This window comes from Buteo buteo, chromosome 2 (genome assembly GCF_964188355.1).
Source record: "Buteo buteo chromosome 2, bButBut1.hap1.1, whole genome shotgun sequence".
Taxonomy (NCBI): Eukaryota; Metazoa; Chordata; class Aves; order Accipitriformes; family Accipitridae; genus Buteo; species Buteo buteo.
The window spans coordinates 8,026,685-8,044,499 of record NC_134172.1 but is presented as its reverse complement, the minus strand read 5'-3'; the positions used below and the strand labels follow the sequence as shown (position 1 = coordinate 8,044,499).

Here is a 17,815-nt window from a genome sequence, read left to right as displayed (position 1 = left end):
AAGGAGAAAGGCAATTATTCTAGCAATGTCCACAACTCTGCCATTTCCTTCCTCACAGCAAAGGGCCCCGCTCTCTACCAAGTGCATGGGAGTGCATTTGACAGTCACTGGGTGTGTGCATGCGTGGGAGATAGCAGGGCCCCAGATCTGGCATCCACATTAAAAGTAATTATTTCCAATCTGGAGCTGAATGTAGAGGAAAAAAGAATTTGCTGTCCTGAACTCAAGGACAGGCTGATTAATTAGCTAGCTGCATTTTATTATGAAGACTTACATCGCTGTCTGGGCATTTGTATTGATTCAACAATTTTTAAGAAACCAAAAGACACTTCCAGCAATAAAAAGAACGAACTGCTTCATCACAAGATAGCAAAAGTTAGAGAGTGCAAATACCAAATAATATTCTTCACTAAACAACATTTCTGGAAATAGCTGTCCCAAGGCACATCAACACCCTCCTCAAGTGCACCATGTTTCTCCTGTTCCCTACACACATCTGAAACAAATTACACATAACCTTCTAAGTAATATTTCCTCACACCCCAGAGACTTCTAGGAGAGATCTCATTTTCATCATTCCTCACTCAACAGAAGGCTTTCAAACCATACAGCTACATGAGTTTTATATGATTTTTGCCCTTGTTTTTATTGGCCATGATGATCAGCATTTGATAACACTGTTAAGAACTGTCAGAATTTGTGATCATTACAGTTCTTCCCAGCTGTCAAACCAGCACTTATCTCCGGCCCAATTAGTTTTTGAGAATAAGATGGGATTTGGAGTGATTCATCCCGAATCCTAAAGAGTCTGGCACACAGTGGTGACATTGGCTGATCGTTCTGTTCCTTGTAGGCATCTGGAAATAGTTTATACGATCATCAGAGCCAAAGCTGACTCTCTCATACAATGCTGGGTATAATTCTTGAACCCCGGAGAACAAAGCCGAGGAGCTACATTTTTCCGTGTCTTGTCTCCCCCTTCTTAAAGGGTGCACAAAGTTTTTCTCCAAATTAAGGTACGGGAAATTATTGCCAGGAAGATTTCCCCTTAAGTGTTGTTGAGGGATTCAGATCCCTCAAGTAGCCTCCCCCACATCAGCAATTCCTTAGTTAAACTTCTGTCTGAATGAAAGCAGAAAGCTATTAAATTTAAATGGGGGAAAAAGAAAACAAACAAGGTCTGACTAGGGGAATAACAGCATTTAACAACTAGGGGAATCAGCCCATTGTATCAGTTTTATTCAGGAAAACTACGCATGTTTGCCCTAATAAATAACTTTACAGCTTGGCTGGGATACTATTATAAAAATACTGCACAAATCATGGATTCCCAGATAGCTGCTTCCAAGCAAAAATCTAATGATGTCAATAGGTTCTGCATGAACTCAGGTCCTCCAGGCTGAGCCTACTTGCAGCACCAGCAACTGTCAACAGCTACTGCAGCCAATGTTACTTTGCGGAGAGGGCTGCATCGCTATTTAATGCTTCCAATTATTGAGCTAGAAAGGAATCTGCTAACCATAACCTATGTGCACATGAAATAGTTTATTCCAAGGTCTTCTCTTTCACAGGGAAGACTTTGAGAATGTTGTCTTGGGTTTGAAGTTATCCGTTATTTTGGGGAAGCATAAATAGCACACATCAGACCAATTTGGCACTGGAGAAAACAGATGCAACTGCGTGCTGGCTTTGCCTGCATACAAACCCATAAACATAAGTGTCAGAGCTAAAGCATGAATTTAATCATGATTTCCTTCATGAATACATATAAAAATTTATCTCTTCTACTTTGAAGAAAAAAAGCAGCAAAACTCATTTTTTGTTCATTATCTAACAGCCTTTTCAGGACTAGAAAAGCCATCATTACTCTCAGATGCAAATGTTCATCTTTGCAGAAAATTATCCAGTAAAAGCAGTGAGTTTGGAAACTAATTACATTGTACTCTTATCATAAACCAACAGAGCATGAATATTTGAGGCCAAATTTCTCTCTATCCAAATCCATCTTCAGAACCAACAGCCATGAAAGTGCATTCTAAAGACATCAAAACTTCGTAACTCAGAGCTTTGAGGAAAGAAACCTCACTGAATAGTATCTAGTCTGAAGATGACCTGAAATACAGATCACAGTGAAACTGATTTGCTTTTGTCCAAAGACAGAAATTCTGTTATTTTCAAGACAGCTTGTTGCAAAACTAAAGCTCTATGGAAACAGACCATTTTTATTGTATTTAAGCAAATCTTTCAGAAAGAATCTCAAAATGTAAAAAAATAAATAAATAAGAATTCTGTATTTTTAAGAAAGTTTATCTTACCCTTCCACGTTGGATTATTTTCGGTCGTTTCTGTGCCCTATTAATAAAAACTGGCTGCGGAGCTTTGGCATTGGGCCCAGATATTTGCATCTCAGGATAGATATTATCTAAATACCACTTAAATGACTTGCAGTTCAATCTTTTTCTCAGTTCTACACGGTCAGTAATATTTCCATAGTTCCTCATCCTTAGCTCGGGTCTCAAAGCAAAATATTGCTCCTGTATTTAAGAGAAACAGGTTGGGTACAAGAGGAGAAGAATTTCAGATTATTGATTTCCAACTTTTTCCTGTTTGCAGAACTCCCGAAGTTTCATTTCATTTTCCTAGTCCTTTCAACCATTAAGTTTAAAACTGGCATTAGGAAATTCCAGTGTTTAGATTGCCACAGGAGGTGAGATTTATCTTGCCTAACTCTGAGCTAATCTTTCTAGACTGCTTTTTTTGATGAAGACCCTTCTCAGGCATGAATCTGCTGACCTTTTTTAGATGCCAACTTGAGGAGGAAACAAATCAGCCCTACACTCCATTGGCAATAAAGGCATCCTAGACTCATTAAGTCGGAAACAAATGTGTATATCATCATCATTCTCCTCACCTGGTAAAGCTTTCTTTAAATTAGTTTGATTGTAATTGATTGTTTTCACTGTTGTGGGGTTCAAGTGTATTTTGTCTTCCACAGTTTCTGCCTTCCAACTTTACAAGTTACCAGGGCAAAAAAATTCCGTATCAGAATAAACCTATAAATGGGACTATCTTGTGAAGTTCAGTGGGACCATGCATTTATTCACATGAAGAATCAGAACTGTCACCTGGACTTTCTGTCAAGCCCAGTTTTTCCCCCTTCATCTGCACCATCTCCAGAAACGCTCCCACGATGTTATTTTTTCATGTTCTAATTTATGATTATACTCGGAATTGTACCTGGTTAGGCAAGGACAGATTAAGATTCCGGCTCAATCTTACATGCTGTTCAACTCTAATGCAGAGACAATGAGGACAAACAGGAATTCATGAATGTACAATGTGGCATGAATACTATTACCAAAACCAGAAGAAAAATCCCCTTGTAGAGTCTTTAATTCCAGCTAGATTTACAGAGCTCATAGAAGAGGCATTGTATTTGCACATTAACTTGTTTACTAGATATTACTTAGAAATCAGTTTTCAGGGCACTGAGCTATGGTATTTTGTTGGATTAATCTCTAGCAGACATCTGGAATTCACTTACTGTAATGTGGTTCTAACAGTTTTCAATTACCTACTGCTATCTCTGATATTCAGATGACAGACAATGCCATTTCAAGATAAATTACATATCTGTCCTTATCAAGATCTTTGAGTATTTGGATGCACTTGATGTATCACTGGTATATTAATAGCAGAGGAAGGGGAAGCATTAAGTACATTGGACTGTTGGACAACTCTGAGGAAGTTCAGAGATACACTGGACATGACTATCAGAAAATCGGTCTGCTTCAAAAAAGTTGCTCTGCTATTCCAATTGCCTCTTTCCTGGATAAAATTCAAATGTTAGTATCCTACCTTTTCTGCATTATCTATTTCCATTGTATACATGAACTTACTTCTTTTACATTTTGCTTTTGACAGTTATGAAAATTTTGTTGTTTGCCTTCCATTATGCAATTTTATTTATTAAATATTGATATTTGCTCTTTGCTGCAAAACAGGTCCTTTAAGTCTTATCTTTGTACTATTCATCACACAATCACTTCAGTAAATTATACAGGCCCTAAATATTTGCATTACACTTATAAAAACAAAAATATTTCTAGGCTTGCCTTCCATACATAAATCTGTCATAATGACAGTCTCTGGCAACTATCAGAGAATTAGATTAGAAACAGCTGGAAACATTCAGGACAAATCTGTGATAAAAGACTGCTAGAATCAGCAGTTTAAGTCCTTGTTGGACAAAGTAGTATTAGCTGGAAATTATAACAAAGAATCAATTCCAAGCTTCAGAGAAAGCCATCATTAATCACAAAACAACTGTGCCCAGACACCAATAAAAGGGAAAGTGATAGATCAAATCTACCAATGCATTACTGAGATGGAGAATGGAGATAAAAATTAATGACCCTTAATAGGTTCCTCAAACTGACTGAACATCAAGATAAAGGATAGTGTTTGAAACATAAACCTCTAAAGAATATAAAGTTAATAAATTATGTCTTGTATAGAAATTGTAGGGACCACAGGAGCTGGCCACACAGCAAATCCTATGGTCTCACAAGGCAAAAATGTCCTCAAGTATCATAGAGATCAGGGCTTCACAAAAACCCAATCTACATTCAAACGCATCAGTACCAAGATCTGAAGACAAGGAAGGAATACACTTGCCCTTGAATCCAGAAGTTAATCTTGATTCATCTTCCAGGGCAAGACTAAGAATCAGGCTGCTAATTAAAACAGAAAACAAACAACCATCCAAGAAAATCCCTGTCTCGCCAACATGGAAACTACCTGAAGGCATATAGCAGTATATGGCTGCCATGTAATACTGATTTGGACACCAAGCAATGCAGAGCTTACAAGAACTCTTTCACCATCGTTTACTTCATTAAAAAGGCATAAAACTGCATCTCCTGCAGGTAGCAGAAGTAACAGGGAGGAGCCTTGAGCACCCAAAAGCCAAATGACAGTCCTACAGATTTTAGGAATTCACATCAAAATTAACTTTAGGAAATCAGACTACAGAAGGAAGACCCCATTAGAGGTGCTAACAGACCCCACCGTGATACAGTCCTTTGACAAACAAGCCAGTTAAATAACCTTATTTCATGACCTAGAATTGTCTCTTACCTTATAGTCATCCATCCACACATGTGCCAGCCTCAGTGAGTTATGAGCCATAGTGTCCTGTCCCCCTGGTGAGCCATAGGGACGCCTTTTACGGAAAATATGTCCCACCCTGGAGCAGGGAATGATCAGAAGTCTACCACCACACATCCAGATCTGTCCATACAAAAGCAGAACACACCTCATTGTACGCATACTGACAAGGCTCACTACCTCCTCTCCTCCTTCAAGGGATACTTAGGTAGGTTTATGCATTATGACAGGATTAGGTGTCAGCAATGTTGTCCTACATGTCATGCTTTCTGACAAATCAAATTATTAGATCTTCAGGTTAGAAAAGACTATTTTTGTCATATCATCACACTTTCCACATAAGACGACATGGCTTTCACAAAAAAAAATAGTAAGTTTTCTAAAATTTTATGCTCTAATGACCTACTAGAGAACACTGAACTTGCAGATTAAGATATCTAAATCTATTTACCTACATGAGAATTACATGTCCACACTTCCACAATACATAATGAAGATCAGTCAATATCACTAAGGGAGCCTGGAGATCTTTTCAAGTATAAGCACCTATTTTACACAGCTGTTCGTTTCTGTTAAGTATATGGGAACTCAGAAATACTGTTCACATTCAGATGCTACATTTAGTTGCCTTAATCCAGCTCCAGTGCACCCCAAACCTAGATTTCCTTCACACTCTACTTCCATTTATTTCGTTAAATTTCTTTTTTAAACTTCAGCTTCCAGCAAATTGTCATCATTGGTGCTTTGTTGGACTAAGGGGTCCTCCAATCTCAGAAGATCGTCTCACATTAGCAGTTTATAATCAAGTCAATTTAAAACTCCTCCTGGATAAGATAAAGGCCAAACTTCTTTACAACTCTCCCCTAGGGAGATGGAGCTTCCAGACATTATAAAGCTCCCTGAATATCCTCCAATTTTTCAAAGCCCTTTTTATTGAAACTGTGTATTACACAGTAGCAATAATTTCCTCACACACCATACACTTCTACTCAGGTATCTAATAATTGTATTTTGTACTGAAGACTTGAAAGATTTTATTTATTTAGTAGACACCCCTTTAAAGGCACTCAAATTTATGAGATGCCAGTTCTTATTTTTGAACTCTAATCTTGATTTCTCTGAAGACCCAATTTGACAGATTTCTCTAAGGTTTTGGGGGTTGTGTGTTTAGTTTGGGGGGTTTTATGTTAACTTCACTTTTTAATCCCCTTTTCATATTTGTCATGATAGCATATCATTTTCAGGCAGACTCTTATCAAACCTGTTGATGAATCCACTTTACAAAAGTGAAGAGGTAAACATGACATTGAGGACAAAAAGTTGTTTTTCTTTCAGCGGAGTAACAGGGAAGATGAGATAAAATACAGGAAGCCCAACAAAATATCAGTTTTGAATCCCCTGATTACGACTTTCTCATTATTTTTCCAACCAAGCTGACTCCTCTGCATGACTCTTAATTTAGTTACAAAAAAAATTTACATTTCCAGGCCCTCACAAAGGAGGCTGAAGTGTCTGAAAAGCCCCATACATTTCTAAGGAAATATAATAAGCTTACTTATTATCAATGTTGCTGTGAGCTACACATCTTTTTAACTGACTTGTGAAATTCATCAGACATTGCTTATAAATTCATTTCAGAAGTTTGCATGATTATTTCTTATACTTCTCTATAGGTATTATGAAACATTCCACCAAACAAAAAAATCGCAAACATTTAACTGCAGAGCTCAAAATTCTCTTTAATCTTCCCATTAAAACTTAACTTGAAGATTACTGTAAAGACAGTTACTGTGCACTGAAGTCGTCCTTCCTGGGAATAAAAATGCCAATTTCTGTGTGCAAATAGCTATTCCAGTGCTAAAGAAACTGTACATAGGGGAGAGAAGCAGCAAGACACTGAGGTACATAGTCCAAATTCACATGAAAGCTAGATTACCCGAAAAGATATTTCCAGATTTTCTCCTCCCCAGATGTCCATGCCACTATCATACTGTCCAAGTTCATTGAAGTACTCGCGATCCATGGCAAACAGGCCTCCAGCCATAGTAGGTGACCTAAAAAGGAACATTGAAAGAAGTTCATTTTCTTTCACAGGAAAAAAAAACCCAGTAATTTTAGCTGAATCTGCTAGTCCCAAGGCTTAAATTTAGAACTACATAATACAATTTAAATCCTGCAGACACTAGAAATCATCAGATCACACTTCTAGTCTCAAAACATTTTCCAAAGCAGATCTGCAAGTGGTATTTGTGATCTTTCATTATTCCAATACCTATTAACCATATTTCGTTGTATACTAAGCTTGAGGAAAAGGGATAGGACAAGGAAAAAGGAACAATGTGGCTGTCACCACTTAAAAAAAAGTAAAAAAGTAAAAACTTGTGCAAGTTTGAGTCCATCAAGTTTTCTACATTGAAACTTAAGAGCTGCATTTAATGAGATCTGTCTTTACCAGAAGCTTTTTCCCCTACAGTTACAAACATGCACACTTGCACACAATAATGTGTTCTTCCCCCTCTTACAGGGGCAAATTATACAGACCAGGCTTGACTGAACTGCAGAAAGAGTAGAATCCAGAGTAACACATTACTTTCCCATATTAAATTAAATCGAGAAACAAGGTCCAAATTTAAATTATACAAGCAAGGACGCTGCTAAAAGAAATAGTACTCTGTCTCATAGATAGACTTTAAATAACAGGAGCAGTGTTGTTTCATCACTGATACAATGATCAATGTATTGGTAAGTTATTTACAGTTTGTATATTTGCATAGGTGTTCTCTTTGGCATTTCCCAGTTTTTCACCTTGCCTGCGTGTTACTAGAATGGTGCTCTATTCTGTAAAAACAACAGTGTACGATCCCCACTGTACAGTCTTTAGATTGAATTGCTACTGTATCACAAAGTTGCAATATGTGGATGCCCTAGAAGAGTATAAAAAAAAAAAAAAGAGTAAAACCACTACATAAATATGATATGATAGTTGGAACATATGATGGGCTGGGAACAAGATTTTTCCCATCCTTATTAATAAAAACCTGTGATAAAGCCAAGCCTAAGTCTGGATTTCCTTGCTTGGTCTCACACCATTTTTCTACTACAGTTTCTGTCACTTTAAAACCTGGGTTGAAAGGTTGCTCTCAATTTTTCCATCCCTGACACCAAAATATCTATTATGAAGGTCTCTAAAATGCAAAATGTAAAACTTTCCATTTGATGGAAAGCCATTTTCAAAGGTTAAATAGCAATCTAGCTTCTTTTTCAAAGCAGGCAGAGACCTCCAACTAGGAAAAAGTCTCTTTCACACTCAGAAAATGTAATCATTTTAGATGATTAGACTCCCTTTAACTGTAAAGTTCTCTGCCTTTTCCGTGGGAGTTCTTCCTAAAAGTGAGTTGAAGGAATGCAACAACAGTGTTGAACACAGCAAGAACTAGCCTTCAGGCATTCCCCAGATTAACTGCGAGAACAGTTCTTAACAGAATAAGGATTTTAATACTTTCTATGCTGGTTCCCCATTCATGTTTTCCCAGTCTGTCCTTTCCCTTCTGGCTTCAGAAACTGCCACAGTGGCACTTCCCAAACAAGCCAGTCAAACTGTTAAGTAACTTAAGAAGTTTCCTGGCTTCTCAGACCAAATCTTGTGATGGGTAGACGTGGAAAGACTAACTGCAGAGCTGTCAGATAACAGCAGAGAACCTTGTCCTGCAGCTGCTTGCATCAGCCCAAAATGCTCTTCATTTACAGTCCAAGAAAAGAGAATGAAAGAGAGATGAGACCGCCCAATTCCTGATCCACTTTGCAAATCTTATAGAAGTACCACACGATCTGCAAGGAGTCCATTTGTAAAAAAGGTAAAGTTCTTTCACCTTACAAAGCTGAATTCTGTACCAAGGTGGATACCTGCGACTAGAAAAAGCACAATCAGCTTCTTGCTATTGCTCTACCGGCACTGGCCCTTCTCATGAAGGGCTTCATGCTGGGACAGCTTCTATTCTCATGTCTGAACCATATGTGCCTGCTACTAAAAAAAGGTGTCTACTGATATCATTTCGTAACAGTTACATGTCCAGCAGGAACCAGATATTGCCAGTTCTGTACAGGCAAGACAGCCATCATTGCTTAAAAGATTAAGGAAGGTAAATTTCAAGTCCTAGTGTTAAACTTTATCAAGACTTTTGTTTCAGAACAACCCTCAAAAGACCACAAAAACAATACGGACAGACTTCCAACAGACAGTTTTAGGCATTTGCCACATTGCGCAAAGAGACAAGTCATCTTTTAAAGATGGTTTTCACATCCATGTGTGTTCATTTAGGATGCTTTATGACAAAATAATTGCTTGTTTGAGGAAAATGTAAGTGAAATCTAAAGCAAAAAAAATGACGTTGACATAGAAAATTACCATATGCTCTTATGTTCTCTGCCATCAGCTAGGAAACCACCTTTCTATTACCACAAAACCATATTTTCCCAATCTAGCAATTCTTTAGCATTTCATCACAGAAATTACAGAGCCTATATTAGTGAGCTATGCAGGCTATTACTTGCACAAAGGCGGTTATCAAAATCATCATTAAGCCAAACACATTGACAGACTGGAAACAAACATCAATGCATAGCTCAAAAGTAAAATTATTGGACAGATTTAATACAGAATAGCATAAGCTGTTTAAGACTTTTGTCTTTAGCAAAAGCCGCTGTTGTACAACTGTTCTCTAAAAGTGTGCTTTCTTGACCTAGTAAGACAGATATATCTAATTCATGATTAAATGCAAGAAATTAAACTGAAATAGGTAATAGTAACCAAAACTATTTCTAAGTAAAATGAACAAGTCAATATCTGACAGGTTAGGCATCTGCTTCTAAAACTGCACACCCAGATAACACTCCATAATGCTTAAGAAGTGCTTCTGATCATCCATACGTTACACAGAGCTTCACACCACATAGGAGGAACCTTACTTGATTGGAGCGGTGGCTCCCTCGGGTCCTTCTAGTTCTGACAAAGGAACAAGATCCCACTTAAAGTGCAGGCCCCAGTTAAACCCTCCACGCACAACCGGGGAAGAGCTGTAGGTAAGGGTGTCAGCACTGATTATGTCAATCACAGGGCACACCACAGTCCTGCGATCTTCTCTGATGGGAGTCAGCAGAGGTTGTAGCCACATCTCGTTCACCTCACAGTGACTGTCCAGGAATACCAGCACTTTCCCTACAGAGGCCAAAGCACACAAAATAAAGATCCACGGTAGCATGAAACACACAAGCGCATACGCAATTATATCGGCAGCAGAGTATCAGCAGTATCCTCACCACCCTGTGTAACAGAGGGGAAACACCACCTGCAATTGGAAGCTCTGACAAACCAGAGACTCCACAGGGATTAGTTCAGTCACAAAGGCAGAAGGTAGATCACGACTATTCACATTCAAGTAGGCCATTATTTGCATTTCTTTGACAGGGTTTTATAGTCATCAAATTTTCTACCCAGATTCAGCAGAGCTACTGTACTTTAAATGAAACATCATCAGACCAGCACTCTAAGAGTCAGGAGGTGCATTTGTCCTAATGCAGAGCACCTCCGACGCCCGAGTTACACTACAGAGATAGATGACAGTAACAGATATTGGGCTGGATTAATTATCCCCATGACAAAGCTGGTTTTGTCCACTGACTGTAATGGCCTTGAGCTCGCTTCATATCACACTTCAGCACCCATCCAACTACCGTTGCAGCTAAGATCTGTGGATTTTAAACGAAGTCATTCTGATGAATTAATCTGCATTCATCCATGACACAGGCCAACAACATTTCAAGTCCTGAATATAAAGTAACACAGAGCATCTCCCCATTTCATTAACTCTAGAGTGATTGTGGATTCATACCAGTTTAAAAGGAGAGTGAATGCCCTAAATGGGCATAGCCAAATTCACCAGTATTAGACCAAGCAATACTTCAGTCCCATCAGTTTACATGGGGATTATCTGCCATGGTCAGAGAGGGCAGTTTGACCCATGAGGGACCTTCAGGCTCAGCTGGTCGAACAAGTCATCCAAATTTTTATGATCCAACACAAAATTTATGTAATACTAGAATAGTGTGGAAGACATCGGAAAGAGCTTCAAAGAAAACAACTGTGAAACATACATATAGAACGAGACACCCATTAACAGACAGTATTGACTGAGGAAAGAAAAAGAAAAAAAAGAAAGAAAAAAAAGACTCCAGCAGTTAGAAGAGTGATAAAATGACTTAAAATTGCACTAACTTAAATGAATCCTAGCACATCTTGGAAAGTGCAAGCACAATTTTCTCTCTGGATTATGCCATTACAATGCTAATGAGTAAACACCAATTAAGGGACTTGATCTGCCACTCAAAATTATTTGAGAAAGTAGCACATACTTTCTTAGATGCCAAAGAATTTAACTGGAAGCATCTTATGGTAAAAGGCACACAGTGTACATAAAGCACCAAACATTGTTTATCCCAAATAACACTCACTGCAACAACAGAAAAGCTTGTATGAGAAACATTACAATTAGACTGGCGAATTAGAAACCAGATTAGACTGTACCTTAATAAGAAGCAGATTGCCATTTTAGAGCACCAGTTTTCACATGAAACATGCAGAAAATATTCTGTGACCACAATACCTAGTACAGATGGAGATGTTCCTGAGACAACATTCTTTCAGGGCAGGAATAGGGAAAATTCTACATTGCCTCACTAAATTTTGTTAAATGCTGTTTTTGTTTTACTATCTCACTGACCCACCCTAAAACATTACCTCATTTTATCGAAAGCAAGCCTCCACAAGAAGAATAAAAAAAATTACAAATCAACAGTTCAGACAAGGTTTAAAAGACACTCAAATTTGGCTCCAAATTTGTAAAGTCATTGTTTGGGTGACTTGAAAAAACATCTCCCCCCTCCTACACGGCATAGATTTCCTAAAGTTAATTACAAGCTATAAAAACAGTGAATTTATTATATCTACTCTATATTTACATGTAAGTGAGTACTAGGTCCTCCTTGCTTCCTTCTCATTGAGTAACAGAAAAACCCCAGGTGAGGACTAATTCAATAAAGTTATGAGGAAATACTGGAGAGAGCTTTATAAAGATTATGGTCAACTGCATGACGTAAACATTTAAATACACAGATAATGTTAGTTAAGGTCTCCAATTATCATAATACAGGTATCACCGAAGACACTTTGTGCAGCTGTTGTGACATAAGTTAATATAACAGCCAAAGATCAATGCAATTAATTCATTTCAAAGTCATCAATATTCTGAAACAATTGCTAAAATGTCTCTCACCTAAGATAACACTATTCCAAAGCTTTCTTCCCCTGCGCTAAGTTGTATAGCTTAGGACATGGCATGACATGCAGAGCCCTTACAGCGGGCTAAAGCAATCACAGGTCAAACATTCAACATCTGAAAGAGCTGCACTACAGAAAGAGAAGTCACCCAATTAACATATGGTCAAAGTACGCAAGGAAAAGAGAAAGAAAAAAGTATACCTGTGGCATGAGAGGCTCCAATCATCCTTCCTCGAATCAAGCCTTCCCGCTTCTCATTTCTTACCAATTTTGTGGTTTTTGGAAGCTGAGTTTTAACATATTCACCCAAGTCTTTCTTCAAGTCAGCTGAGAAAAAGAAAACACAAATTCAACTACAGGATGGAAATTGTGAAAGTTCTGCTTAAAGTCCCAAGATGTTCAACTCAAAAAGGCCCAAAAACTTCATCAAAAAGCTACCCCAATACAGCAGCGCTTCAAACCAAGAGTATCAAAAGGACAGTCAGTCATCCCACATCCTACACCTGCATTCCAATTCTGGTGGCCTTTTTTTATTGTTTTATTCACACATTTTCCTATTATCTGCTTCACTTTTTCCTGCTGCACTGTGGAAATCCACATGGACAAAGCAGGTACATAGCCTGCATTTAAGAGGGTGATGGACCATATGACTGGGCTTGCCATGGGGTGCAGTCCTGATAGAAAGCACTTCCTTATATCTTCCCAACTAACTTTTTAGGCACTGCCACTGTCTCGGGTTTTATACTTAGCCTTGGTTTCCTGAATAGACTGGATTATTACCTTTTTGTTCTGTTTGCAAAACCTTCAGTACAATATGACTCAATTTAACTGGAACTACTATACTCTATGCTAAAAGGAATTACTGCTGCTAAAAAAAAAATAAATAAAATAAAAGGCACTTCCAAAGACATTTCCAAATTCTTCTCATGGTGACTGTCATTTACCACAGAAGTAATGAAAGCCCTTTCACACAGGCAAGTGATTTAAATTACTATGTTCCATAGGCTAAAACAAATGTTAACACCTTTAAAAAGAAGCATGAAGACACCTTTCATTATCTGTACCTGCTTAGCTGATACAACAGCAGATACCAAGTACAACTCACTCACAGGTGGTTGCTTTTCTAAAATCCAAAAGGATCAAAGACACTGCTAGCAAGCCTGTGCTTTGAAGGAGAACAAAGTTCACTGAGGTCTATAGGCACTACTGTAAGTTAACTTACATCGATGGCAGTTTTAAGAGTAACAATACTTTTTTCACCCAAGAACAGTGGTTTCTAACATTAAAGTAGGGCCATTGAAGAGAAGATGGACACATGAAGAGTGAAGTAATGGAAAAACATAAGTTAGTAAGCTTATGGAGAAATAAAGAGGAATATAAAATGAGGAAGAAAAACAAAAAGCCAGCTGAGACTTTATAGAGAACCTTGGTATAGAGAGGCAGACAGACTTTCAACAGCAGATATGCTGGAATAAATATTATGATGATGATGAATGTCAGTTCAAACATTAAAGTTGCTGTTAACACGATTAAATGCCAAAGGAATATATGTGGAAGCCAGAGCTGTAACCTTCAAGAGGTACAAGAACTTTTAGACAGGAAGACTGAAAAGGAGATTCCCAGAAGCAACTCCAAATGTTAAGATCTCAGCCTTTGCACTGCAAGGAGGCACCACAGATAAAAAATGAGAAAGTACCTCATAGCAAATGTGGTGCTAGAGAATATTCCAGGACAGAGAAAAGTCTGTGGAGAGACGCAGACAGGATTCATTTGCGTCACAGGCATTCTCTCCTCTGCTCTTGACTGTGACATCATATGCCAGAGACAATAGGAAAGATTTTTTTGGAGAAAGTCTCCTAGAAAGTTGATGAAATGAAGTCATCTCTAGAATGCTACTCAAATGAGATACCCAAATAAGCAGAACAGAAGAATTTGCAAACCTAAAATAAACTAGTGCTTGAATCATTCTTCACCTGATGTATCATAGCAAGGGAAAGACAGTGTACAACTGCAGAAAACAAAGGGCTAGCACGAAGCAGAAAAGGTCAGCTATCAAACTCAGCACTTATGGCAGATAAAGTTGCATGAAAAGGACATACAATACAAGAGGAAATAGTTTTGCATGTGCAATGGCATGTGCAAACTTCTGAAAACAGCGGAAGGAAAAAAAAAAAAAGGTCAAGTCCATACTGATACCTAAACTAGACCCACAACACGGGCTTGAGCAGCAGAACCTAGGAGCCAGTAGTACCTAATGGCTAACATGGTCTCAAGAGTACAGTTTTGGCCTGGACAAACTAGTATTCTGCTGGAAACTGTGCCCAGCCATTGCCTGGGACTGAACATATCATGGACCATTCTCAATAGGCAGTTTGGTCTCAGACACCTTTTGGGGTTTTTGTTGTTGATGGGTTTTTGTGTGCCAGCTCCATGACCACTGGAAAGAGCGATTTCTTCTGACATAACCCAGAAAATTGCTTCAATACATCCTGCTTGAGAAATTTTGCTCCAAGGACAGAATTGCTCCCTTTCAGCCAGTAGACAGTCTCCAAAAATTACTTTAGCCATTATCTTGCTCCAAATCTATGTGACAAAGGCTCCTCCAAACAAGAGAAATCTGGGATGGGAGTCAGGGGCATTATTATTTCAAAATACTGAATTGCAGACAATTTGCTTCTTTTCTGTTCTTCAGTCTCTTCTTCTGAGTAGAAGAATGCCTCCAGTAACAGCCTTCAACATATCCTGTAGGCTGTTCCATAACAGGTAAAGCTTAAATCAGGGAGAAAAGAGTTGTACTAGAAAAAGAAATCCTGCCTTGCAGCAAAGGGAAAGAAAAATATAACAGTGGACTCAGCTGAGTCATGGCAATGCCCGCGTCGCTAGTAAGACTGTTGATGATTGAGTGTAAGAAGCTTTTTGAGGCAAAACTAGATGCAAAGGCCCAAGCTTTGCACAACAGCAATGATGTGCAGCACAGCTCCTACATTTAAAGCTGAAGAAATAGGCAGAATTTAATCTAAGAGGCCATTTCAGAAAGTATGTAAGGTAGGGAAAATGAATTTAAAAAAAAAAAATCAGACAGTCATAGAGATTAAGCAATTTGCCCAAGCTCACATGAGATCCATGGCAGAGCCAAAGTCTTTGTCCATCCCCACAGTCATCAAACCAGCTTTGCCTTTCTTTAGCTGTAAAATTCCACCCGTTAAAATTAAGCAGCAGTGCAATCAAGAGCAGTAATTCTCTGTATAAACAATATCTCCTCCCATCTTCGGCTTCAAAACATGTTAATTTGAAGTCAGAAAGGCAAAAGTAGCTACTTGAATGTTTTGAACCTAATTTGGCCTTCAAATAGCAACAGACCAGACAAGTGATGGTATTACTGCCTACACATGGGCATTAACCAAATGCATTACCATATTCAAAAGAATGAGTTTTCAACTAAGCTTAGTTCTGAATACGAAGGTTATGAAACTTTAAAACAACAAATTGCTCAAGAGACTTTGCAGCAAAGAGCGCCTATTGCTTCCAAAACACAAAACAACAAAACAAGCTTTTAAATATTATGCATTCTTATCAGCAAGGGATAGAGTGTTTGATCTTTGTTCTCTCCTGTATCTTAACACTTCATCTGACCTCAGAGAAATGAACTAGCTGCATAACAAGAGAATTTCATTCTATATTATACATATCTAATCAGTCTCTTAAAGCAAGTGAGATCTTAACCCAGAAACGAAACGATGAGACCAAATGTGTACTAAAAAAAATATAATCTAAAAATCATTTTAAAAATGCAAGAAGTTGTGGACTTTATACGTACAGAGGCAAGCAGGGAACTTGCACAGTCCTGCTGGTAGGTGCTGCTACACTAACACATTCCTCAACAGGCATTTTGCTTCTGAAGTGCCAAAACGCTTGAACTGTATGTCTGTCTTACCTTGTCCATCATTCGAGAGAAAAATGCCGAAGCATCAATCTTTCAACAACAGTAAAGCAATTCTGCAAGGTCTACCCCTCCACGGCCCCTCCCAGACTGAGGGAGCAGAGGCTGCTCCACCAAAAGCCAGGGACAGCTACTCCTAGGGTGGCCACAAGAGGCTGTGAGAGAGCCACGCAGAGCCCTCCCAGCAAAGGCTGAGCTCCGTCCCAGCACCTACCAGTCTGAAATGCTGTGCAAGTACAAAAAACTGACGCACTGCTTCCATAGTGCCACATCAACTTATTTGCAAGACCGCAGCTGAGACTATGTGCATTCAATTCCTTTCAGATGCATTCACAGTGAGTATTGGCCCACAAACTTTACGGAAAGATCAGCGTAATCTGCTCTGAGCACCAGAGCAGCCAAGCAAGGTAATGTTAAAAACAGCTGAACTATAAAGAACAGCTTAATCACCCCCTCTGCAAATACACACTCCTCATTATTATCTTCAAAGCATGTTTTTAAATGTTAAAGGCTGTATGATACAAAGCTCATCCGTGTCAAAGGGGATGTCATCTTGGGCTTCTCAGAACATCATGCATCTTTACTGGCTGGCACTTGTTGGAGATGGACTGCAGTACAAACCAGTTTTGCATCATGTCTTCCATGTTTTTATTATGACCAGTCAATAAAGCACAGGAAGAGATAGGAAGGTCAAGAAATGTAAGCACTGACCACAATATTATTGAAAGGTTCTCTCACCCAATTCACTGTTGTCATCCACCAAAATAATTTCATGAAGAAGGTGTGCAGGAGTGCGATCCAGGACACTGTGTACCGTGCGAAGCAGGGCAGAAAGCGCTTCATTGTAGAAACAGATAACAACACTGGCAGATGGCAGATCAGAAGGATAGGACTTATCCCTACATCTGCAAACAGAAATATAGTAGTTATCACTATTTTTAGTGGGATTTCCATAGGACTAGGTCACTACTGAAACTTCATAAATAACAAGCAAACATTAAATGTGTAGGAAGAACCCCTAACTTGAAGATGAAGAGCCCAGGTGCATAACATTTACAGTAGGACTCAGCATAATTACTCTCCACATAATACAGACTTATAATTAACATTGCTGCTTGTTAGAAAACAGAGGATATGATGGATTGGGGTGGGAGTGAGACTCACAGATCCCCAAGACATAAACAAGAAAAAACACCAAGGGCTTTTTTTCAGCTGTCAAAACATTGCCTAGTACCCTCCAGTAGCTCAGACATGTACAGGAATGGCAAATATGACATGAGGCCTACAAAAAACCCACAACTTTATTGGCCAGTTGCTGGAGACTAGGTTGGATTTCCCAACATAGCTCCAATGATGCTAAATACCTATTTAAA

At 38.6% G+C, this 17,815-nt stretch overlaps 1 protein-coding gene across 4 annotated transcripts in view; it reads right to left on the bottom strand.

Annotated features, from left to right (window-relative positions):
- GALNT11 (polypeptide N-acetylgalactosaminyltransferase 11) overlaps positions 1-17,815 on the bottom strand; it is a 53,698-nt gene that overhangs the window by 13,306 nt on the left and 22,577 nt on the right. For 3 of the 4 annotated variants that reach the window (XM_075045029.1, XM_075045044.1, XM_075045035.1), the window contains exons 4-9: positions 17,181-17,347; positions 12,704-12,829; positions 10,135-10,384; positions 7,106-7,223; positions 5,140-5,292; positions 2,316-2,534 (exon numbers count right to left, since the gene is read on the bottom strand). In XM_075045029.1, coding sequence (XP_074901130.1) covers positions 2,316-2,534; positions 5,140-5,292; positions 7,106-7,223; positions 10,135-10,384; positions 12,704-12,829; positions 17,181-17,347 — 1,033 coding nt within the window. The remainder of the gene's footprint in view (positions 1-2,315; positions 2,535-5,139; positions 5,293-7,105; positions 7,224-10,134; positions 10,385-12,703; positions 12,830-17,180; positions 17,348-17,815) is intronic. The other variant, XM_075045054.1, reaches the window with a different exon arrangement.